Source organism: Brassica napus, chromosome C5 (genome assembly GCF_020379485.1).
Source record: "Brassica napus cultivar Da-Ae chromosome C5, Da-Ae, whole genome shotgun sequence".
Lineage (NCBI taxonomy): Eukaryota > Viridiplantae > Streptophyta > Magnoliopsida > Brassicales > Brassicaceae > Brassica > Brassica napus.
The window spans coordinates 15,874,239-15,899,125 of NC_063448.1; the positions used below are offsets into that span (position 1 = coordinate 15,874,239).

The 24,887-nt window shown below is 34.8% G+C and overlaps 4 protein-coding genes and 1 long non-coding RNA gene across 12 annotated transcripts; 1 reads left to right on the forward strand and 4 right to left on the reverse strand.

Annotated features, from left to right (window-relative positions):
* Positions 1-9: 9 nt before the first annotated feature.
* On the reverse strand, positions 10-663 carry LOC106398775. The gene has a single exon (XM_013839284.2). It carries the CDS (start codon positions 661-663, stop codon positions 10-12), a length of 654 nt encoding a protein of 217 aa, XP_013694738.2.
* A 3,711-nt stretch (positions 664-4,374) lies between these two features.
* On the forward strand, positions 4,375-6,303 carry LOC106399402. 6 transcript variants are annotated; one of them, XM_013839889.3, is made up of 3 exons: positions 4,375-4,730; positions 4,852-4,974; positions 5,731-6,303. In XM_013839889.3, the coding sequence occupies exons 1-3, from the start codon at positions 4,709-4,711 to the stop codon at positions 6,018-6,020; spliced, it is 435 nt and encodes a 144-aa protein (XP_013695343.2). In that variant the 5' UTR covers positions 4,375-4,708; the 3' UTR covers positions 6,021-6,303. The 6 variants fall into 6 exon arrangements, 5 of the variants coding, with proteins under 5 accessions (XP_013695343.2, XP_048614977.1, XP_048614976.1 ...); XM_048759020.1 differs by having other exon boundaries at positions 4,376-4,730; positions 4,852-5,070; positions 5,773-6,303; XM_048759019.1 differs by having other exon boundaries at positions 4,377-4,730; positions 4,852-5,070.
* Positions 6,304-9,280: 2,977 nt separating this feature from the next.
* LOC106399978 (paired amphipathic helix protein pst1-like) lies at positions 9,281-13,096 on the reverse strand. Of its 2 annotated transcripts, XM_013840407.3 has the most exons (6): positions 11,597-13,095; positions 10,898-11,058; positions 10,231-10,770; positions 9,884-10,115; positions 9,699-9,800; positions 9,281-9,603 (listed from the first exon to the last, which is right to left on the reverse strand). In XM_013840407.3, exons 2-6 carry the CDS (start codon positions 11,041-11,043, stop codon positions 9,520-9,522), a joined length of 1,104 nt encoding a protein of 367 aa, XP_013695861.2. In that variant the 5' UTR covers positions 11,044-11,058; positions 11,597-13,095; the 3' UTR covers positions 9,281-9,519. The 2 variants fall into 2 exon arrangements, with proteins under 2 accessions (XP_013695861.2, XP_048614978.1); XM_048759021.1 differs by having other exon boundaries at positions 10,898-13,096.
* A 1,028-nt stretch (positions 13,097-14,124) lies between these two features.
* On the reverse strand, positions 14,125-14,694 carry LOC125587813. Its single transcript, XR_007324189.1, has 2 exons — positions 14,523-14,694; positions 14,125-14,434 (listed from the first exon to the last, which is right to left on the reverse strand). It is a non-coding gene; the product is annotated as an uncharacterized LOC125587813 (long non-coding RNA).
* Positions 14,695-22,069: 7,375 nt separating this feature from the next.
* LOC106424964 (GDSL esterase/lipase EXL3-like) lies at positions 22,070-24,343 on the reverse strand. Of its 2 annotated transcripts, none has more exons than XM_013865705.2 (5): positions 23,943-24,343; positions 23,539-23,669; positions 23,173-23,403; positions 22,445-22,700; positions 22,070-22,362 (listed from the first exon to the last, which is right to left on the reverse strand). In XM_013865705.2, exons 1-5 carry the CDS (start codon positions 24,217-24,219, stop codon positions 22,169-22,171), a joined length of 1,089 nt encoding a protein of 362 aa, XP_013721159.2. In that variant the 5' UTR covers positions 24,220-24,343; the 3' UTR covers positions 22,070-22,168. The 2 variants fall into 2 exon arrangements, with proteins under 2 accessions (XP_013721159.2, XP_022560328.2); XM_022704607.2 differs by having other exon boundaries at positions 22,070-22,326; positions 23,943-24,339.
* Positions 24,344-24,887: the final 544 nt, after the last annotated feature.

Here is a 24,887-nt window from a genome sequence, read left to right on the forward strand (position 1 = left end):
AAGTTTAATCTACTCCAACTCCAACTTTAGAAATGACTTATATCTACATTCTTGTTGCAAACCAAACTTGGAGACTATTTCTTTACCTCTCACCTTTGTTGATCTCAACAAACTTAGCTTGTTCCTTATCCCTTTGTCTATGAACTTCATCAGTCTTGGCATAGGAAGAGGCTGATCTCCATGCCTTATCTTGTTTCTCTCCCTCCACACTGCATGAACACAAGCTTGGAGAGCATATCTCAAACAGAAGAGAGCTTTATTTTCTCTGTTCCCATCCGTCAACAATCTCACAATCTCAGGCCAAATTTTTGTATATTGATCGCGCAAAATCCCTTTTGTGAGTTGCTCCCATATCTGAGCAGAGTATGAGCATTCAAAAAAGAGATGATCACGCGTTTCAGCTGCTTGCTTACACAACACACAAGTTGTGTCCACATTCTGGTTCCATCGATAGACTCTGTCCATGGTAGACATTCTATCTAACATTGCAAGCCAAGTAACAAAAGCAAATTTGGGTGTGGCCTCTGAGAACCAAACACCTTTCGTCCAGAGACACTGTGGTTTTGATTCTCTCAACGTCAACCTCGTTTCCTGCGTCGAGAAAGTGTGTTTATATCCAGCTCCTCTCTTCCACATAGACAGATCTTCTTCATTGTTTCTCATTTTTTTCTCATTGTTCAGCTTCAATAGAGTTATGAACCTCAGCTCGATATCTTCTTCTACGTCTCATAATTAGAACAGCTTCCTCCACACTAGCTTCTCTTCTTATACCCATCTAAATTATACCTCTCTCGCTCCATAGCTCAATTAGAACGCCCTGTTATGACCAATTATCATACCAATAAGAAGTATGTCTGTCATTCCCAATTTCTTTTTTATAGAACTGCTTTGCCACCTCTCTTAACTTCAATAATATCCTCCACATCCAAGATCCACTCTGAGTAATAACCTTCACCTGCCAGAAGCTTCTCCCTTTGAGTAAATAAGCTTTTATCCATCTCCCACACAGCGACTTTCCTGTTAGTATCCTCCAGATAAGCTTCAGACCACAGACCAAATTTACTTCCTTAAGAGCTCTATGTCCTAGACCCCCCTCCCCCTTCATTCTTTGTTTTACATATCGCAGCACAGAGTTGCTCTATTTCCTTCATAAACTTATTTGGGAGTCTGAAAACTGCAGCCCAAAAGTTCACAATGCTCATCAAAACTGACTTTATAAGTTGAAGCCTTCCTGCATATGAGAAGAATCTACAGGTCCAGGTGCTTATTGTGCCTCTGATTTTTTGTACTAATGGCATATAGTCCTGTCTTCTCATTGTCCGAGCCATCAAAGGGAGTCCCAGGTATCTTACTGGAAGAGTACCTTGAGCAAATGGAAAGTTCGACAAAATCCTTCCCTTCTCTACAACAACCTAGAAAACATATTTGTCAAATAGACACTGACACATTTATCCGGAATCTAAGAACCAAATCAAACTAAAAACAAGATTCGGTTTGGGTTGGATATTAGAGTAGGTTTTTTAGAATCAAAAAACCAAAATTGAATCGAAAATATAATGGGTGCATAAATTCCTATATTTAGTTTTATAATAAAAAAAATATTTTAAAATACTCTTTATAACCCAAATTACTCAAAAAAGAATTGCTTGAATATTTTTTAGCCACAACAATATCCTAACAAACAATGGTGTCGTAATTCTTCTCAAACGGAAATTATATATAGTTTAATTTCTGCGCGCAGTGCGGACCGATCGTAGTACTTTATAACATATTATTCTTGTGTTTTGTTCAACGTAGTTAATATATAATGATTTATTTTTTCATAAGTAATTTGTTTCGTCATCAGTTATTAATAAATATCAGTGTATTTTTCAATATTTATATACTAAAACTTGTATTCCGGGGTTCACTCTTCTTAACCTTATGTACTTCATCATCGTCTTCCTCGTCGTCATCTTCATCCACATCTCCATCTGAAACATTCTGCAACAAGAAAGAACTATATATATAAATAATTTGACGTCTGGAAAAAACCCACAAGTTTAAACGAACATGAGTGCTGCTTCACAAACCTTGTCACCACCTGAAGTGTTACCTTTCTTCACAACATGCTCATGCTTTGATTCCTTATACTCTTTGGGAGGTTTGGTTGACATGAGAATACGTTTTTTCAAAAACTCGGGAGATGGGAGTTCCTTTAAGCATTCTCCAAGAGGAGGAGCAAACAACATGTCTCCAAATGTTTCAGTCAGCATCTAGATTAATACAGCAATAAAAGAAAAATAACATTTATCATGAGATAAAAATAAGAATTAAATTAATAGATTAGATTTTAATATTAGATTGTTATTTTCATAGATTGTTTGACGATATTAACCAATTAAACCTGAACATTATATAAGAATGTAACCAAAATATTCTGTGAAGAAAGATAGCATTAGGCCTCTCTCCTCAACTCCCTTCTCTCTCGAAGCACCGAAAGTAGATCTCACCTCTGGTAACCTCTGGCGTGTGCTGCTGTCTCTCTGTATCCGGAGGGTTCTTTTCCTTTTTATTTTGCTCTTTCCGATATGTATGTTACCCTGGTGGTTGAGATACGCTGGTGACGGCGGTTTGGGCGACTCATTGGTGTGGCAGCTGGCAGCTGGAGAGGCGGAGGTACGGTTGGAAGTCAATGTTTAGGACTTGTCAAGCTGGTTCCTTTTTCATCGGTGTCACCTGTTTGGAGAGGTGGAGTGACGGTTCACCTATCCGGTGGTGGAGGGTGGGTTCTTACCTGCGTGTCCCCTCGGTTGTTGTGTCGATTGGTCTCAAGGCTTCACCTTGGTATCTCGGTGGGTCTTATAACCTCTTGGCCACAGTTTAGATTCTCTTCCTCGAAGGTGTACGGCTTCCGGCGGTTCAGCGCTGGTGCGTGGAGATGGAAGGTGTTGTGAGCAGGGTCGTCTATGGCCCTTGTTGTTACAATACCGGCGGTCTCCCTCTCTGTGATCTCCTCTTCAAGACTTTGTTTCTGCATCCAGATTGCGGTTTAGCTCCTATTTTATTTAGTCACCGTAAGTGTGGTATAGAAATTGTCTTTGGTATTCGGAGGTAACAGTAGGCATCCCCTCGCTAAGCTTGGGTTTTGCAAGCCTTGGTGACTTCTATTGGCGTAGCTTCACATCTCAGTATCATGTTGTCTCGCTTTCTTTTGTTGCAGGTCTTGGAGCTCTTTCCGGTTTTGATGCAGTCGCCCCTCGAGCCTGTGTTTCTGTTTTGCTTGCGATCTTGGTTTCTTGGCTACATGCCGGTTCGTTTGGCTTCTTGGCGTGTGGTGGCGAGTTGTGTAGTCGGGTTTCAGTATTTACCTCTGTTTGCGTCTCAAGCCATCTTTTCTCTTTACGAGTTAGACGATTTCATCGAAAACCAGCTACATTGGAAGCGGCACATGAAGACCCCGATATCTGAGGAAAAATGTGAATCTCTCCTTCGCTAGATATATGGGTCAAACGAGGCTAAATATGAGATTTTGAATGAACAAAACTTAGGTTAGCCCCGCTCTTTAGGACCAATCAAAGTTACACATAGATTATTAACTAAAAATATTAAATTAAATAAAAAATAGCTACAAAAAATAAAAACATTAATTTTAACGACGTTAACGCTTCCAGCGAAACCCTAAACCCTAAATCTTAAATTCTAAACTCTATACCCTAAATTCTAAATCCAAATTCAAACCCCTAAACCCAAACCCATACCCTAAACCCTAATCCTAGACCCTAAACCCAAATTATATACCTTAAACCAAAAAAATAGACTATAAACCTAAATCCTATACCCTAAACTCAAGTCTTAAACCCTAAACCCAAACCTTAAACCTTAACCCAAATCCTATAGCATATAAGTTTGGGGTTTGGGTTTAGGGTTTACCGTTTGGGTTTTACGTCTAGGATTTGGGTTTAGGGTATAGGTTTTGAGTTTATGATTTACGGTTTGGGTTTAGGGTTTATCGTTTGGACTTATGGTTAAAGTTTTGGGTTTAGGGTATATAATTTGGGTTTAAGATTTACGGTTTGGGTTTAGGGTCTACGACTTGGGTTTAGGGTATAAATTTTAGGTTTATAGTCTAGTTTTTGGGTTTAGAGTATATAATTTGGGTTTATGGTCTAGGATTAGGGTTTAGGGTATAGGTTTTGGGTTTAGGGTTTTGGATTTGGGTTTAGAATTTAGGGTATAGGGTTTAGAATTTAGGGTATAGGGTTTAGAATTTAAAATTTAGGGTTTAGAGTTTAGCTGGAAGCGTTAGCGTCGTTAAAATTAACGTTTTTATTTTTTGTATCTATTTTTTATTTAATTTAATATCTTTTAATTAATAATCTATATGTCAATTTGATTGGTGGTAAAGGGTGGGCTGAATTTAAAAGTTCACCCTAGAGGGTCAACCTAATTTCTGTACATTTTGAATTGTAATCCGAGCTTTTTTTCCATTCTCGGGTTTATTAATAATATTTAAATTTTTTCTAAAAAAGAAGAAAAGAAAAAGCATTCCATGAAAAATATTTTCAAGTGAATCCGTAAAGGTAATTACTTTCTAAACAGGCCCAGATTTCTAATGGCCTAACTATAACTAAAAACCCGCAGCTCTAAAAGGCAACCCTATTTATCTGTTGACCTCTCATAAGCCGAATTAACGTATCTAACTTCCATCAATCCTTGAAAACAAACCATGACTCCCTACAACTTCGTCGGTAAGATCCGCGGCTTCTTCCTTGTCAAAATAGTTATGCTTTGTCCGTTTTGCTTAATCGTTAGATTTGGGATATAATCTTTAGATCTGATTGTGCTTTGTCCGTTTTTTTTAATGGTTAGATTTAGCAGATGCTCCGACAGCCGTGTTTTGGGTCACTAATTGTTGCCCAGTCCCTGCTGACTTACATTTTATTCATGTACTGCGCAACATTAAACGATGCCTATATGAAAGTTCCTATAATGGTAGGGTTAAATTCATGGTTTATGATAGCACAAGTCCTTCCCTTATCAATGAAAATCCCCCCGTAGAGAATCTGGTGATCACTCGCTTCCCGGAAGGTGTGTATCTTTTAGACCCTTTCTCTACTTCATTGTTCAGTTTTTCTGTAATTTATTGTTCATTTTCAAACCTTTTTTTTTTTTTTTTTTTTAAATATAATTATATTAATAATCCCCTAAAATGGGTTCACCGGAACAATAGATCGCCGTCTCTCCGATATCAAACAGCGACAGACCAAAAAAAGAAAAGAGACAAAACAAGGAACAATACAACAAGCTGTAAAGCTAAAGATTTGCAAAAGCTAAAGAGTAGGGTGGGAAAGAAAGTTCCGGAGGCACTAGTCCTCCTACTCCGACGAACATGAGTATCTCCTCCGAATTGGACCGCATCGTTGACTTCACCGGGTTTGGCATGTCCGAAACCAACCCACGGATCCGTCGCCGATGAAGCTTCTAAGGCTGAGCCACTCCCGGAGGAACCCCGCGGCCACAACACCAGATCCAAAGACCTAGCCTCAAAACTCAACCTTCGCTCCTCTCGTTGACGCCTCGCCGCCTCCATACCTCAGTCAATCGCGCTCCTCGCCGCCTTCATTTTCAAACCTTGTTATTTGATATATGTAGGAGGTGATCCATTTGAGAAGTTTAAGAAGATTTTTGTCGATATCATGGAATGGTCGATTGATAATCCTACTCCTGCCAATATTCTTTACATCTCAGGAGACATGAATACTTATATGACCCGTCTCATCAACCAATTAGGTGTGGTCTGCTACAACACGCTCTTATGCGTACGAGAAAGCCTTACTGCCTTTCCTACTACCGGAGGACGTCCATTCATCACCAGAGATTTTTCATTCGTCAGCAGCGTGTGGTCCTGGTTTGAGCTATCTCATGGAAGACCGCCTTTCTTCAACCGGTTTTCTGATAAGCCGAGTGTTCCCCTTGGCCTTCTTAAAGAAGAAGAAAAGGTCACCAAGGCAAAGGAAGGTGCTCGTGGATCCTGTTAAAAGTGAAGACTGCCTTTCTTCAACCTGTTTTCTAATAGGCTGAGAGTTTCCTTGGTCACCAACGCAAAGAATGGTACTCGTGGATCATGTTAAAAGTGGCTAAAGGAAGATCTATAGAAGAAAAAGCAAATACTCTGGCTTGAGAGAGAAGATTACTAAATAAGTTGGTGTTGTAAAACATTGTCTTTTACTTATCTGAACTTTATGCCTTGGTTTGTATTTAAAACCTATCCATACATTGGATAAGGTATCAAAACATATAATTAAAACAATGTTAATATCATTTGCTTAGCTATCCTTCTTATCTTTTCCAATCCTCTTCTCCAAGCTTACTTCATGTATTTCTATGTATTTTAAATGTTACTAATCTGCCTACAGTGCGAGCATGTATTTTAATATTCTACTAGATGAGTTTGTAATTCCCAACTTTACAGTTTGCAATAATACAATGTTTATAAAGTCCAAACTCATCTACGGATGTGGACAATGAATATAAAGCTTGGTTTCATAAATGGTTTCCAAGAGTTTGGAATAATACAATGTTTATAATATTCTACTAGATGATTACCTGCGCGGGATGAGTTTGTAATTCCCAACTTTACCGTTTGCAATAATACAATGTTTATAAAAATCCAAACTCATCTACGAATGTTGAACAAAACTCAAGAACAATTATTACAGTTTGCAATAATACAATGTTTATAAAGAAGTCCAAACCGTAAAGTTGGGAATTACAAACTCATCTAGTAGAATATTAAAATACATGCTCGCACGGTAGGCAGATTAGAACATTTAAAATACATAGACATACATGAAGTAAGAAAAGAGTAAAATATTAGAATTTGCAAGATAGGCAAGGAGCAAGGCTGTCATGTCCCCGATCCTACGTAGGATCGTCCGGACGGACTCTGGCGCGAGGCAATGCACTGATCAGGTCATCTGGTCTTGAGACAAGTGTGCCATGGTCCAAATTGATGGTTAAGGACGTCAGACAGCTGAGACTTGACCTGGATACGATGGAGACAAGTTATTTAGAGCTGGACGAGTTATCCGGTAGCTGGACGAGGCCCGGGTCAAGCTCAATCAGCTCAATAGAGCGTGGTGTCAGCTCACTCAGTGTTGTTCAGCTCATGGGAGCTGATGGACTAGCTCACTCAGCTGGGGACAGTTGGCAATCAGCTCACCTCAGCTTGGCGGAGTGTTCCGGTCCGGACCAGTGTGGTCGGGTCCGAGCGGTTACCGAGCCGTTGCTTAGATCATTTCAACTTATGCACAACGGAATAATATCTACTTAACCATTGGTCTAAAACCAATATAATACTTGTCTGGTCGAATCATCTCAGCTAATGGTTAGTATACTCAACTACCAGCTAGCTCCAAGGTTGATCCTGAACCCAAATCAAGTCATGCAAATCCGAGGTTCCATTCTCCTAACCATTCTATCTAGATCTATGCAACATTGCTAGATCACACCTTTGCCACATCCACGGAGCTTGCTAGCTCATTGTCCCAGATGATTTAGCTGTTTAGCTAGCTCATCCAGCCCAGGGAGCTGACACACTTTACTTGAGCTCCAACCGAGCTTCTTGCTTGCATCGCGTAGCTGCTAGACACTTTGTCCAGCTTGCTCTCTTCATCTTATTCAATCCTTCTAAGTCCCTTGGTCTATTTCCAGACCTAGACTAAGTTCTCCCATAATTCATTCTGACCTACACTTGGTGAGCTACCTCCAAGCTTCCATGAGCTGACTGAGCCTCACCATTGCATCGTCCAGCTACCATAACACTCGACCAGCTCCTTTGAGCTTGTCTCCGCCTTGTCTTGGCTAAGTTTCAGTTATATGTTGCCCTTAACCATGCTAATGGACCATGCTACGCTTGTCTTTAGGTCATGTGACCTGATTGGTGCGTCTCCTCGCACTAAGGTCTGTCCGGACGAGCCTATCCAGGATCGGGGATGCTACAGGTTCAGACCTGCTGCATATAATTCTGTCTTGGTTTTGTTCATAGTGAGTCCTGACCACCTAGAGAATGCTTCAAATGTCTGAGCAATATGATCCAGAGACTGTTTCTCTCCATCGAAGAAGACCATAATATCATCCGCAAAAGCGAGATGAGTGATATTGGGATCAGTGGTTTTGATCTGGTAAGAGGTCGAAACCAGATTCTCCTTCGTAGTAGATTGTGTAAAGGCTGAGCACGGTTGCAACGAGTTGGCGAGGGATCAAACGACGAAGCTCTTGACGTTCTTCCATTGGTATCGAATCTTGCAGAGAGAAAACAAGAAAAAAGATGATAGTCAACAGAACATTATATAGAGTCAGTGTGTGTGGGTTCCTTTCTTTTTAACTTCTTGTGACCGTGGCTGCTTGGGTTTATCTAACCAAACCATGGTTAAATTTGACAGTGATCCATGGTTTATAATGACGTTAAAGATGGTGACGAACGCAGGACAAACAGTCCGGTTTATGAAATACCGGTTCACTGCCGAACCGGAAAAACACTTGTTAGCCTCATTCATATCTGTTTTAGTTTGTAAAAAAATATCCTAATGAATCTTTTGTCTTGCCAATTGAACTCTTCGTTTGCATATATAAATTAATTCACAAAATATGTTAACATAGAAGTTTGAAAATCAACATTTTTTTAAAGAGGCAACAAATAGATATGTTTAATAAGACATAAATATTCAATATATGAACAGACATGCATGCAGAAAATAATGAAATTGTTATCTTCATTTATACTGACCATACTGGTCAAAAACCGGCATTCCATTCATAGAAGACGAAGATCCACCACCACCACCGGATCCATCTTGACCCGATCCGTTTTGGTAGCACCGACCCGGCGACCCCCACCCATAACCATAGACTGATCCAACATAATGACCAGGGTGTTGGTGGGCCTTGAGGTGGGCCGTGAAAACCAAAACCATTTCCTCCAAAGGCCGGTTTAAACGACGATGACTCACCTCTAAGTGAACACCCACGATCAGTCTCGAACTCACCGTACCGGTTAATGAACAAGTTGAGTGGTCCAACGTAGTCATCGAATCCAAGCTTGCTCATAGCCCAAGTTGAGTGGTCCAACGTAGTCATCAAAATTTTGAAAAAAATAAAAAAAAAAATTCGAAAAAAAGTTCTAGAAAAGAAAAATTTATAAAAAGTTTGAATTTGAAAAAATATAATTCGAAAAAGTTTTTTTTTTAATTTATTTATTTAAATAATAATTTATTATATATATAGATAACAAGGGTATACAAATATTTTTGAAAATTGGTGGTGGTAAAGATGAAAAGTATACTACTAAAGTTAGTATACATAAAACAGTGGTTCTAAAAGAGCAGCAATCTCATATTTGGATTTTCAAAAATTTACTAAGACTGCGGCAAGAGGTTGTTCAGTGGATCAGAGCAATCTACTTTCTGCATCAAACGTCATTCTAGAAGCAACGATATATGTCATGTTGTTTAGTATCTTTACGAGTTGTTGATGATGCTATTCCAACTGATATTTTTGTCGTTTGAAGTATCTGGTAAAGTCCTCGGTCAAGTCTTCATGATAGTAGAGAAGATTCAGGACCTGCATGATATATAAGAGAACCAAGTCAAACCAAGAACAAACAAATTAAACAAAATAAAGAAGTATGAGTGCCACACAAAATGGCTAGAACATACCTTGTTGTACACCTTCCTTTTCGACTTCTTTCCCTCTTCATATTTTTTCATCGTCTTTCGGAAGGACTCAACTACATGAGTATCAAGGCTCCGAAACCTTATCTGCAGATGGAGAATTTGTTATTTTAAATTGCAAAATTAATTAAGAGAAACATCAAAATAGTATTTGTTTTTCATGTACATACCTTAAGCTTGTCCACAAAACTCGTATCATCAAACTCCACACGTTTTCTTTTCTTACTATTAGACTGAGCAGTACCATGATGCTCAGCCTGGGGGGGAGGGATTGTGCTCTTAACCTTGAGAATGATGGTTGTCTTAGCATGATCCGGAAGGAAGACTCTGAAACGACGAAACAGCTTCTTGTGCTCTTTCATGAGTTCCCTCATCCTTGCAGTGGTACTAGGGACATCCTTCCTACAAAGAGATTATTAATATTAATATCAGACCCAATTCACATGTGTGATGGTTGTGTAGATTTTAGAACTGAAATTTAAGATTAAACCGGACATAAGAGAAAAACAATTCATACCCGAGATGAGAATAAGCATGCAAGATCTGTAGAAACTCCTTATATTTTCCAGGTTCATCACAAAATGCTTTTTTCACAGAAGCAATGTATGGATGCGCATCGTCATCTAAGGTTAGCTCCCGCGATACTCTTCTATCAACCATGGTTTGATATTTGCTTAACTGTTTGTTAGCATCGGGAGTGATGATGGTTCTCTCAGCCTCATTAGTGATGGTTCTCTCAGCTTCGGGAGTGATGGTTTTTTCAGCTTTGGGAATGATGGTTTCTTCAGCCTCGGGAGTGATGGTTTCTTCAGCTTTGGGAGGGATGGTTCTCTCAGCCTCGGGACGGGCGATGATGCTCTCAGCCGTGGGAGGGATGATGCTCTTAGCTTCGGGAGTGATGGTTCTCTCAGCCGTGGGAGGGATAATGCTCTTAGCCTCGGGAGGGATGATGATGCTCTCAGCCTCGGGAGAAAGGAAGTTATTAAAATCAAGACGCAGATTAGGGTGATCTTTTAAGAGTTCATCCACAGTTGCTAAGATAGTAGCTTCATCATACCTACAAATTAAAGAGAATAAGGTAACATGATCAGAGAACAATTCATGTTGTGAGTTTCTTGTGTAGATTGAGACTAGAAACAAAAGAGCAAGCCGAATATATTAAGGAGAAAAATTAATAGATAAACCTCCGATGATTTGTGAAATACTTCAACATATCGACAAACACTTGATATTTTTCAGGTTCATCTTTTAATGCTTCCTTCACATTATCAATGTATTGTTTCGCATAACTGAACATTTGATTCTTCGGTTGCACTCTTCCTCCGCCCATGATGTGAATTTTGACCTAATCCAATCATCCAAATAAATCAAGAGAATGTTGTTCATCAAAACAGATTAGATAACACATTGGATCTCTCTAATATCTAGAAACTATTAGCACCTTCTCGTTTAAAAGATTACTCTTAAACATGAGAATCCTTCAAAGAAACATAAACTAATGCGTAAACCTAATCAAAATACTCTTAGTTAGAATCCTGACATGATCTCTTAATCGATAATTGCTGTTCTTTTTCGTAAAACTAATCAAAACCCTAATCAAACGGTGTTGGTGTTATTTACTCTCAACGATAAAGAACTTAGTTCGTCAGACTCAAAGTTAAGCGAACCTATATTGTCAATTTGGAAGAACCATGAAAATTTAATCTCTATACGGGAATTTCACCTAATTTTCAGAGATTTTTCATCCTTAGAAAGATGGAAATCAATAGAGAAACGATTTGAAAAAGAAACGAACCAGAAAAAAACTCGATCGTCTCTCGTGGCCTAATTTAACCTAATCCAGCGAAACACGACAAAACCGAAGAGGAAGAAGGTATGCTTACGGGAATTCGAAGACTACAGCGTCGATGAGCAAGAAGACTTGTCTTAGTTGATTATCGTATGTGACTTGAGCGATTCTCGGAAAGCAATCTGTAATGAGTTTCTTTCTATCCGCTATCGTATTTATACTTTGGGCCTCATCTTATTTTTTTTTTTGACGTAAATTGTATTTGATTAGATTATATAAACTTAAGCAAAAAAATAAGAGGAAAATACCTGAAGCGAAAGGTGCAGAAAAATATTTTATTAGATTGATTAAATATTTTCCTTTAAGCCATACCTTTTTTAAAAAAAGGTTTTCATATTACAATATTTTGATATATTTTTTACAAAAATTAACAGTTGGAAAACATTTTCTTAAAAATGAAAAAACAAACTAAAACTACAGTCCAGTTCACCCAAACCGGGATAGTCTTAATCCTAATTTGATAAACAAAGGGACAAAATGAATAAACCGCCACTGACAAGCCAACCGGAGCCAACACCGAAGTCCGAAGAGGAGATAGGCCAGCTAATAACATCGCTAACTGGAAAACCAAAAAAAAAAAAAAAAACTATTTCCACCAGAAAGCAGAAAAATGAAGAAGAAAATATGAAACGAAAAACCACTACGGAAAGACAACTGAATCCATGAAAACAAGAGAAAAAAGGTCGTGTAAAAATGGGAGGAGTTAACAGATTGGACCAGCTTTGCTGGTTCATAGCCGATGAGTATATAAGCCGACACCACACCCCATAACCAACTCACCTCCAGCACCACCGATGAACCTTAACCCGAGCTCCACTCCACAGCAGTCCTCAAAGCAAGCTGCAAGCTGAAAAGAGAAATCCGCAAACTCGATCCCAACGTCGCGCCTTATCAAAGAGAGATCTCCATCGCCACACTGTTAGACTGGAAACGCTCGATCTGCAGAAGAAGAAAAAACGACGAAGATTTAGGGTAACACAACTCGAATCTGTCCCCTTAATTCTAAGTCGTGAAGCCTGAACAATCGCACCTTCAGGACCACCGTATATTACCAGCCAACGCTTCAGATCTTAAAAGACCATCTTTTGAAGCTCAAGATTGACTAAAAATAACACATGGAAGCAAGAAAAAAGAGAAGAAAACTAATCTTCTCACAACCACGGGTAAGACCCAGTGCCAAAGAGGCAAAAGATATCATAAGAGAGATTTGTTTTGCAGAAGAGATATTTCCGTAATTCTCTCATTCTCTTCTCTCTTTTAATTAGGCCATTCCAATTGTGAAATTAGTGGAAATATTTTTATAAATTTAAGAAAATAATTCAACTATACTTTACTGAATTTTTATCAGAAAATGTTATTCTATGCACTGATTTAGCATAAATATTAAATTATAATTTTAAAATAATTATGATTTGATTAGTATTTAGATTGGACTATAATGAAAACTAATACTGTTAGAGGAGTTTCGTGTTTTTGACATAATTCAAGAGATTTTTGTAAATTTTCAAACATTTTTTTAAGGAATACCATTAAATCTAAAGGTCTCTATATCTAATTACTAACAAATACTCCCTCCGTTTTTGAATAAATGTCACTATGACATTTTTCACACAGATTAAGAAAGTTGATGAAATATATATAAGTTGTTATTAATTACACATCTCTGGCCAGTAGAATTTGAGATAAATAAAATTATTTTAGCTGAAAGTGAATATAATTTTCATTGGAATTGTAAATTGATTTTTTCCGTGTAACAAGAAAAAAAAGTTAGAATGACAAATAGAGGAAGTATAAAACAAAAAATATCCATAACTAATCAAAACTCAAGTGACTCTCTTCGGATTGACCTCAGTTTTTAAAAGCTCTATAAAAATGACATAAACCAGAAGAACGAGTCAAATCATCTTGTTTGTACACATGACATTTAATATAGACACATCTGCAGCATACACTATATTAGAAAAGTTCCAATTAAGAGATTCCTCTTCTTCCTCTCCAAATCCAGCCACTATCGTTTTCATGAGGTTTTGATCTTTATACCGAAGTAAGATTTAAACGGAAAATATGAAGCAAAGGGACCCAACGAGGAAAGCATCCGAAAAAGGGGAAGAAAAATAAGCCGACTTAAAACCAAAAACCTAGCGGTGCATTGAAAATTATGAAAGTTATAGTAAAATGGAAAAACTAAAAAAGGTGTGCGTGAATCCTGGTTCTTTTGCATTTTACATCTCTGCTAGCATACTAAATTGTCGCAATGTCAGCAATACGTGCGTTGTGACGCATAAATTAAGTCATTGCAACACCATTCTCAAATGTTTAGGTAGACAGTGTCTAGTTCATGAGGAGAAGAGGGTGTGTAACTTTTGCTGGAGAAGTTTGTGTTCAGTTTTATTATTATGACATATAATGTACATTTGCTTCTTTTCTAACAAACGAATTGATCGCCTGATCACCACTAATTATTTTCTAGTCTGGATGGGTTGAAACCACTATAAAGTCGTTGATTTCTAATACAATATTCGAATAGCATTTTTAATGTTTGTTGGGTTAAAGATTAAAGAGTTGAGAGGAGGTTGATATATAAAAAAAATGGGAACTACAAAGAGCTTAGAACCATTATTTATAAGGCCGAATGGCTAATGGAGTAAATATAACAAATCATAAACAGATTCGCCTTAGAATACGAATCTAACCCGAACTCGGTTTAGATCCTAAAAAAGATTAGACGGACGTTATACATCAGCGACCCTCTAAGTTGTACCAATCAGCGATCTCTAAGGACCCTGGTAAAAACACATTGAAACCCGAAATCAAGTCTCGGTGTCCTTTAAATAGTTCCTTCACCTCTTCTATGCAACCATTCCTATCAATTCTACAATCACATTACGTTTAAAGTTAATTAGTATTAAGAGAAAACAAAACATATTCCCAAATGGTATAAATACTACACAGATACATACCTTCCAGCATTAAAATTATTCATAATCGCAAGAAAATCGTTATATTTTTCACGATCGTTCTGAATTTTTTTCTTCACAGTCCTAAGATATGCATAGGCATCATCTCTAGTTGCGTTTTGTTTACTTCCTTCTCCAGCCATGGTTTGAACTTTGAAGTTGGTCGAAGGCTTTGAAGCTTCATTTTCCAAACAAAGAGAGTTAACTTTTGTTTCTTTCTTTTGCATTAAAGCAAATTAATTATTACTTTTAAAAAAACTCTAATGTATTATACTCCCTATGTTTCAGTGTCATTTTGACTTTGTGCACACAGATTAAGAAAGCAATTAATTTTGTAAATTTTCTTTAAAAAAAACACAATTACCTATACACCTAACCATATTTCAATCAATAGAAAAATAAATTACTGCATAAAATTAATAAATTTTGCATTGAAAATCGAAACGACACTTATTTTGTAACGAAAAAATATTTCTACAACAACACTTAATATGAAACGGAGGGAGTACTGTCTTTAGAAAAAAATTAGTATCAAGAATCTTAATTCAACATTACTAGAATCAGAGACATCGAAGAAACATCCATATGGCGAACGAGACAGGACCATAATCAACTTCTTGCTGATAAATTTATTTTAAAAAAATCTAACTATGTACGAGGCCATATTATCATTTTTAACAATTAATAACGCAAGAATAAACAACATTGTCAAATTTGAGAGATCATGTAACTTCATCGATCTGTACAAGAAAATTTAATGTAGATTTCTTAGTACACTAGAAACTAACCAATTACGCATGTTTAATAATGACTAACACATTTTGTCAGTTTATGGCTTGTCTATAAGAAACAATACTTTCAAATTTGAGAGATCATGTAATTTCATCGATCTCTACAAGAAAATTTCATGCAAAAATTTCCTAGTACACTGTAAACTATTCCTGGTAAAAATAGAGCTAACGAAATGGAATTGTGAAAATAGTTTGGAGCAAGGAACCAGAAAAATCAACATGAGTACAAGCTTCACCTTTGTAGAACTAGCACATGAATGGTTTTTGAGTTGTACGGACCACTTTATATATAGAGAGATTATTGATTGCTTTTGTTACATTATGGGGCAAGTATTTTGTAATCTATAAAACGTATAAAATGTAGTTGATATCAATTAAAAGTAGACAAAATGTGAAAACGTTTGATGTCATAAAATCTCAAAAATATGATTAACTTAGATATTCAGTATCTATAAGATTTCAGCATGATCCATATATATAAATATTTAGTAAATTTACTAAATTGTCTAAACTTAACCAATATTTTTTTAAGAAATGTATAGAGAAGAATTTTTTTTGTTAGATATTGTAAATCGAATATGTTAAATGTAATACATAATAAATTAGAGACAAAGTTTTAGTTTTAATTTTATATATAGAATAATTGATTTCTTAAAAATTGTTGGTGTTTCCAGATTCCTTCGAAACCTAAAATCAATTTATGAAAATTCTGATTTCAATAATAATACACTATATTGAAAGACAATAAAATAAGGGTAAATCTCTTAAATAGTTTTTTTTTTAGTTTTATTTCATAAATAGTTTCCACGTGACAGTTAAATTTCATTAAAAAGAAATAATAATTATATCTTCAATTATAATTTTAATTAGTCTATATAATATTAAAACATAATTTTTTTTTGAGATCTCACTGATATGCTTTAATATTTACAGGATTTGGTAACTTGTGGTTTCATTAAATTTGTTAGCCTAATATGTGGACTATCTGATTTCATTAAATACATTTCCTCATTTAGTTTAGACTAAATGTGTGGGACACAAAATTTTACAAATTCAAATTTTAATATTATCAAATATGCCACATATTACACTACTATCGTAAACAATAACTACTGGATGATAATCCGCGATGCGTGCGGAGTGAGTTCTTATAATAATATTTGTTTATGAAATGATTTTAACATTTTGCAATACTACGATCTTTATCGATTATAAAATGATGAATACAAATGTTGGTCTCTTAAATATATCATCGTAGTTGAAGAGTTAACGTATTACATCTCATTTTAATTATTTTTAAGATTTCATATGCACAAAATGAAATTAAGTTTTGCGGCTGACACAAATCACCAAAACCAAATAGGCAACATCGATTGTATAATGACGAAAGGGGATTAAGTTTTCTGCTCTCGATTTGTTTACAATTGACTCTCTATAAGTGATTTCATTTTCTACCTCTATAGAATTGTGCTTTCGTACTCGTCTTTGTTTCATTGATATGAGTTAAGTTTCTTTTTTTTTTAACTTTTTTTATGAATTCGGTGAATTACATAAGTGTCAATTAAAAAAATGGACATCTGTAAAAATTAGTTTCACTCCATATACATATCTAAGAATCAAAATTTTGAAAAAATTACCGGCAAACTATATTAACAGCTTAGTGTTCAAATCTAATATATCAAGCTGTTATAGAATATAATTGCAGACCCAAAATATAAATGTTTGTTTAGTATATATTCACCAACTCGGTCTAAAAAATCATCTAATTAGAACAATAAAACAAATTACTTATTTCACCAGTTCAGATAATATCTGAATCCGAACGGGTAATATCCGAACCCGAATAGATATTCAAAGATAACCAAATATAAGTATATTTAACTCTATATTTCTAGTTTATTTCTCTCTTTTTATTCAAAATATTTATATTAATGATTCTTATTGTTCAAAATTAGATAATATACATGTAATTATGGACAAAATCATTTGCTACTCACTTAAAGTACATATCAAGTTCTTGTTTCTTGCATTAACAAAAGTTGCATCTAAAATTTCAAAACAAAAACTAAATTAGTGTCTTTCTATTTTTAAAGTTTTATCTTCAAACCTATTAATAGTTTAATCTTTTAAAAATTAAAAAAAAAAACAGTTAAGTTAAAATATATTTTAAATTCCAAAAACTTAAATAATGAATAATTTTTTTTTTTCAAAATTTAAATATCCGAATCCGACCCAAAATATCCGAACCCGAACATAAAATATCCGAACCCGACTCAAAGTGTAGAAATACCCGAAAGGGTTCTATACCTTTATACTGAAATATCCAATACAAACCCGAACGTGTATCCGAACGTCCACCCCTATGATATATGATCATTTATATCTTGTTTGAACAAAAAAAAGTTAAACCATTGATCAAAAAAAATTCAATGTGGGACTTTTACCATTTTTAGTAATTTATAGTCGTTTTTAAAAATTCAAAATATAACGTATAAGAAAAAAATCTAATTGTTTTTATTATATGCTTAATGTAATTGTTTAATTTCTTTTAATAGCATAAAATCAAACAAAAAAGAGAGAGGTTAGATTTTTTTTATCAAATATATATTATTCATAATCATTAATTATCATATATATATTAACCATATTAGGTAAGTCCGTAGCTTTTATTTAAGGAAAGAAAAAATATTCCTTTGTACACTATTAATTAATTTGATAGTTATTTTAATAAAAAACATAGTATATGTTTATATGGACCAACTTATTTTTTTTAACAATTCTAAGAATCATTCTCATGATAACACGTGACCACGAAAATATGTTATAATGCTCCAGGATTAATATATATTTATGCCACATATTACACTACTGTCGTAAACAATAACTATTAAACCAAATATTGATTTACATCATTATGTACCATATCATGTAAGAAATTGTACATATATATTAACATATAATTCACATGGTAGTGAAATAAAGTTTTCCTGCAATCTCAATTATGAGCATTGATCTTAATTTGAAACTTGTGTATTTAATGTTTTTTAACACGTCAATATTTTATTATGAATATTCTTAAACCAAATTATTTAGTATGTGCTATTTTTTTGTATATGCATCATTACGTATTAATTTTAACATGTTTGTCAATCAATAATACATAATTAATTTCCCTAAATGAATATATGCTTCCATAAAAAACAAATGCGGCAAAACCTCATTAATATGTTTATAGGACTTATCTAAAATTGCAAATGTATATAGAATAACTAGAAATCCTATTATATATTCGTTCTAATATTATATTTCAATAGAATCATGTAACTTAATAAATTTTAATAAACCATTTTAAATCTGTCAAATTTTTGAATATATTACCAAAAATAGTGTCAAATATTATTTAGTGCTACTATTATCTGATAAAATAGCTTCTTATATATAAAAATGTAAATTTTTATTTTTTAAATTGCATTTTCATAAAATCCTGCAACTTAAAAATTTACTAACAAACTTTGAAATCTTCAGAGTTTAGAATATGAATATACTCCTCAAATAAAATAATATTAGATATTTAATAAATCCTAAATTTCCTAAATAAACACAAAAATTGGAATAACATGAATTGAAGATATTAGATACATCAGGATTTTGTAACTATATAATTTAAAATATTAGAAGTAGGTTTTAAGGGTTAAACATCTCAAAATATTTGAAGTTAAAATGAATTGAATTAATTAAACGGGTTTATCTATTTGTATTTTTTCTAAATGTGAGATTGTATTATTTAAAATAAAATATTATTTGAACTAGATTACTTTAAAGGATTTTTTTTTTATAAAATCAATAAATTGTCATAAATTAAGCTATTAAAATTATATCACATAGTTGTTAAGATAAAACTATACATATTAATAAATATAATTTTTATCATTAGTATGAATAAAAATATTATACTTTCTTACAAATTTATAATTAATAATTCATGAGGAGATTTTACAGAACTGTTATAAGTAAAAAAATTAAAATTAAACAATAAATTAAATTCAAATCTACTATAGTTAAAAAAAATTATTCCAAATGATATAAATCAAATCATTTCACAAATATATAAAACGAAAGAAACAAATTTCGTTAATTTTATTAAATTAAAATTCTGCCAAAACATATTTCCGCGCTTTAAAAGTGCAAATAAAAATCTATTTATTTATCAAATACTAAAAAATTAAAAAAATAAAATAAAATTTAAGTTTTCAAACTTTTTTCCATTTTTTCGGAAACGTTTTTCTTAAAAAAGGTTTAAAAATACTTTCATGAATGTGTATGATATATTGTTTTTAAAAGAAATTCCCCAAATTTAGGAATGCATTCATAAACATGAAATTGTATTTCCTTTACTGTAACTTGTATGTAAAGTTTGGAATGTCCGTGCTTCTTGCAGTACTCAATCACCTTGGCGAGGATCTTGCTCGTGACGTTGGGAAGAGGGACTCCGTTGTCGACGCAGTCGTCTTCAACCATGTGGGCTATGGTCTGAGACTCGAGAGCCACCGCCTCGTCGACCTCGAAAGACTCGCCATCGGAGCTCTTCAACACGATCTTCTTCGTCGACATGTTTGTGAGAAAACGCGAGAGGAGATTTGAGAGAAGCGATGAAGTGGAGGAGATAAGGAGATCCCTAATTTTTCTTTATAAGTGGGTCGATTGTTACAAAGTCATCGCGAGATTAGGAATAAAAGGAAATCTTTTATTTGTTTCCAATTATAAAATTAGGAAATATAGAAAAAAATCCTAATTAGTTGCTCAAAAAAAGAAAATAATCCTAATTTCATTAATCTTAACTTTTTAAGTTAATTTTGATACGATTAATTCGTTATTTGGACTTTGGATATTTTGAAAAATGAAGAGAGAAATGCATATATTGTTATGTTAAAAACCAACTTCCGAGAAGAACCAAAGTAGTCTCGATTACACGTTTGTCCCCGTACATACAGTTACACAAGGTGTGGTAAACATGTGAGTAAGCTGAAGTAGATGCTCGGTAATAAACCCGATCTCTTTTCATGGAAAAGAATCATGGTAAGCTGAAGTAGATGCTCAATAGAGGAGGATGATGGTACCGGTAACAGAATCAGTGAACCCACCAAACTATTCATCCTTAAAGAGTGGTATAACAATGCTCGCATAGTACTGATCCGAAGGAACCCCTTGGAAATCAAAATTACTAAACCCGTAAGTAGTTGACTCGTTGTGTGGTAGATTCTTAATTATTTGTTACGAGTTCTAAGCTAAGAACCAGGAGCTGCGCCCTTGCTATTGAATCTGCTCTCACTCCATTTACAAGTTTACTTTATTTTTTTGATCAACTACTTCATTTAGATAATTGAAGAAGTTCACCAGATAGAGATTCAGTCCACATGTGAGCCCAATACAGATAGATGAGTTCTGAGAGTTGTCTTGGCCAAAGAGTCAGCCCTTCCATTCTCATCCCTTGGAATGAAATAAACTGAAATGTCGATAAGCAGAGAAGAAAGACTCTTGATGTCTTCCACGACGCCAATTTCCTTGTGGAAGAGCTTATCATTGATTACTCTAGCTAGAGTTTGGTTGTCGATACTAAGCTTGATGTTGGTGATATCAAGGCTGGCTGCCGCTTGGAGAACCGATTTAACGGCCAGAGCTTCCGCCATTAAATGCGAACTAACAAAATTGTGGTGGCTTGATCCTATTATCTCAGTTTTTGTCAACGGATCTATGAAGATCCGAGCCAAACCTGCATGTTGTGAGGCCCGATCCCAAGCCGCATACGTGTAGCAGCGTGTCTCGGTCTCACTCCGGTGCAGTCTGGATCTAATGCTGTCTGATCTCCTTCCAGGTGTGTGTTTAGGTTGAGAAGTTTTGATTTGTTGAGCCATTGTCCATTCTCTTGCTAGCTGTATTCCCTTCGTTGCAGTGTCCTTGCTTGAGATATACCGTCGTTCGAAGGTTATTTGGTTTCTGGTGGTCCAAATGACCCAGCAAACCCATGGGAAGAGTGTTAGATTACAGCTATGTGAACGGTTGCTGGAAGAGGGATCTCTTGCCACACCTGTTTTGCAAAGTCGCAACTGAAGAACAGGTGAGTAGCTGTCTCTACTTCTCCACAATGAGGGCAATTAACAAGTTTACTTCATTTCGTACAATAAATACGGAAAATCATTTGAGCCCAAAGGAGTTACACATACTATCAAGATGGTTAAGATACAGAAATATCATTAGCAGCTTCGGTTGATAAGAAAAATATGTAACACCAATATTTTTTCCTATACATTCTTACGTTAAGTTCATTTTTGTATGGAGGTACCAACTGATGGTGGTGCTTGTAAACTCATAGCAATAGTATAGAAACATGTGGGTTTGTTTGTAAACTCATATCAATAGTATAGAAACATGTGGTTTTATCACTATACTACGTTTTTGTCTTTGTTTGTTAGGTGGTAACTAAAAATAGTATTGAGTACACACATAATGAATGTCAGCATGTTTTACGAAGATAACATGAGTTCCATAATTCTGATAAGGAATACAAAAGGAATAATGCTTTTAATATAATTACTATTGAATTTTAAGAATAGGTAGTCACTTTACACCAGAGAAAAAATAAGGTCTTTAAAATTGGATATATGATGATTTATCTTGCAACGATTGGAGCGAATGGATCTACTAGATTAGTTATGTATAGTACGTTATAAGTTGATATTCCAAAGAAGACAGATGAAACAATAAGAAAATGTTACTTTATTTAGAGGGAATACAATTTTCAAATAATACAAACAAAACATGATGAAATATAATCAATCATTACGAAGTGACAATAGTCTTTCAGATAAACTGATTAACAAATTTGTCAATCAACAATGAGACTAAAACTTTGTACGTTTTTTCTGTGGGATGATAACTGTCCCAAAATACATGGCTAGACACGTCAGGACATACTGAAGATGTGATCTTATTGCAGAGGACAGCAACTTCTACGGCTCCTGTTCCACAGCATCCTTTGTTAGATACTCCAAATCCTACAATAACCCAAATCATAACTATAATTTTAGGGTATTTTTCATAATAAAGTAAATTTAAATATAAATTTTAGGGTATTACCGTATTTTGTAGGATTCTGGATGATATCATAAAGAGGGTCATAGATATTAATGTAGACCGGTTTACTATCCGGTAGAGTTTTAAGCAGGTAATCCAATTTTGTGGAGATCTTTGAATTAAAAAGCTTTGCTGCGTCATTGTAATACTCAGCACACTCTCTCAAAAGACCTCCTCCTAAGGTTCTCTGTGATGGGATACAACCAAGTGGTGGTGCACCAAACACAGCTATTCTTCTTACTCCATATCCGTATAGTTTCTGTTATCATAATTAATGAATAGGTAATATTAAATTTATAAACGTTAGAAAACTCAACACACACATAGTTGCCTATTCTATCAGAGATGAGAAGGATAAAAGATGTGACACATCAACGATCAGTCTATACATGGTACTCCAGTTATTAATGCCTTAAAAGTGATGTATCACGGAATAATATAAACTATTTAGTCGGTATTTTATTTTTGATATATGATTGTCCTCCATCGAAATCAAAATGTGTGGACCTCTGAAAAGTAAATCAAAAGCGTTATGAAAGGTTGATAATCTGGTAGATTTTTACTACTTTTAGCATATTTATACGCTTTTTTGGCTCAGCCAGTAAACTGTAAATGTTTTTTTTTTAACTCTTTCAATCATACTTACCTAGAGAGATAAAAGTATACTACTATTGTGGAATATGATATATATATATATATACAGATTTTTCTAAATTATGGGAGAAGCTTACATTCACAAAATCGGAGGCAGAGTTGGCCATAAGAGTAGTGTACGAATCGACGTCATAGTGAGGTCTTGCATGAAGATCATAGTAAGTATTGGCGATGTCGTCGCTTCCTGCGACCAATAAGAACAAGCTGTTGGCTAATATGAAGTTTTTTCTTTCTTCCCCAACTAAATTCTTCACTTTTTCTATGTACTCCTCAAAATATTCCAACTGCTTTTGTAATGATATTGCTGCCTAATATCATCAACAAACACAAGTGCGACCAAGTTAAATCGGTAAATATCAAATCAAATATGTCCATATGTTATAGGAGTACAGTTGGTTAAAAAGAACTTATGATCGCCATATTACTTATATATTTATTATTACCACGAGTTTGGGTGTTATAGGATCATAACTAGAACCTCCCGACGCAAATGATACACCGGTTAAAAGATCTTTAGGCGTTAGATTTGGATCGAGATATGCGGGTACAACTGATTTTATCCCCACTTCCTCAGCTGCAAATAAGAAGAGAAACATTAAAGACATATAGCGTCATTTTCAACGTTTTAAAATCAGTATTATCGTGGAACACTAACTTTCCTGACATGTGTTATGCATATCGAGTCAATGTTACTAGCCTTGTCTTTAACTACCATCCAAAAAATGGAACAAAAAACAAATGATTGCTCAAATAATTTGCCGTCGTCACTAACTTCACTTGTGTCCTAAAACCTAAAGGTACTAGAGCTGAAAAGGGTAAAGTCATTAAAAAAAACAAGAGAATGGACCTAGCAAATCGGCAGGAACTCGTCCGTCGCAGAATCTCCCGGTCGGAACTCCGCCTTGGAAATTGATACCGTAAGGTTGAAAATCGCACTTAACAACGGTTTTGACATTGTTGTTATTTCCAGTGTCAACAATGGAGTCTCCGAAAGCTATTAGCGCTGGAATCTTCAAGTTTGGCGGCAGCTTGATGGCGACGACTGTCTCAGTGAGAAAGAGAATGGACAACAAACATAGTTTCAATGAAGAACAAGAACTAGACCGGCTTGTATTGTCTTTCATGTTTGCTTTCTTGTAATGAAAAAATATAAAAAGCTTTTAGAAAAGATAAATTTTCTTGGAAGCCCTTACAATAACCAAGACAAACAAGGAACCATGTTTGCTCTCATGTTTGATATCACGCTTATTTATAAACAAACACATGTAGATGTATATGTATATTTATTGCATTGTGTGGTGAAGATGTCGTGGACCTGTGGTAGACTTCGGACAATATATACTTAACCAGTTGACTGAAACATTTCTAGATATAGATAATGTATTACAACAAGTTTAAGCGTAGAAAACAACTAAGATACTGTACTAATCTCAACTCTCAACCACATCAGTTTTAATTTTAATAACTAACGACATAAATCTAAAAGTGCGTATGTCGAAACACGTATTGCCAGCAGAGTGTGACAACAAGCATGTATATTACTATATCAGTGCGTATGTCTGTCAACTCTAATTAGTCGGGGATTATGTAATACTTTCAGTTAGCCCTGGGCATTCGGGTATTCGGTTCGGTTTCGGGTATATCGGATAAACCATTCTTATACCCAATGGGTACTTAATAGATTTCGGTTCGGTTTCGGTCGGTTTCGGTTCGGTTTCGGGTACCCATTTAATAAATGAATCAAATATACATATACAAAATATATGAGTTAATATGTTAATCTAAGTGGTCT

What these genes read in the sequence shown, in the direction of transcription:
- LOC106398775 (XM_013839284.2), bottom strand. Translation starts at nt 663, where the DNA reads ATGAGAAACAATGAAGAAGATCTGTCTATGTGGAAGAGAGGAGCTGGA.
- LOC106399402 (XM_048759017.1), top strand. Translation starts at nt 4,709, where the DNA reads ATGACTCCCTACAACTTCGTCG. An exon ending in GACTCCCTACAACTTCGTCG is followed by an intron (nt 4,731 to 4,851) that starts GTAAGATCCGCG and finishes TTTAATGGTTAG; the next exon opens with ATTTAGCAGATGCTCCGACA. An exon ending in GATCACTCGCTTCCCGGAAG is followed by an intron (nt 5,071 to 5,634) that starts GTGTGTATCTTT and finishes TGATATATGTAG; the next exon opens with GAGGTGATCCATTTGAGAAG.
- LOC106399978 (XM_048759021.1), bottom strand. Translation starts at nt 11,043, where the DNA reads ATGGGCGGAGGAAGAGTGCAACCGAAGAATCAAATGTTCAGTTATGCG. An exon ending in TATTTCACAAATCATCGGAG is followed by an intron (nt 10,771 to 10,897) that starts GTTTATCTATTA and finishes TTTAATTTGTAG; the next exon opens with GTATGATGAAGCTACTATCT. An exon ending in CATGCTTATTCTCATCTCGG is followed by an intron (nt 10,116 to 10,230) that starts GTATGAATTGTT and finishes ATCTCTTTGTAG; the next exon opens with GAAGGATGTCCCTAGTACCA.
- LOC106424964 (XM_013865705.2), bottom strand. Translation starts at nt 24,219, where the DNA reads ATGAAAGACAATACAAGCCGGTCTAGTTCTTGTTCTTCATTGAAACTA. An exon ending in CTATAACACCCAAACTCGTG is followed by an intron (nt 23,404 to 23,538) that starts GTAATAATAAAT and finishes TGATGATATTAG; the next exon opens with GCAGCAATATCATTACAAAA. An exon ending in CTGCCTCCGATTTTGTGAAT is followed by an intron (nt 22,701 to 23,172) that starts GTAAGCTTCTCC and finishes TTATGATAACAG; the next exon opens with AAACTATACGGATATGGAGT.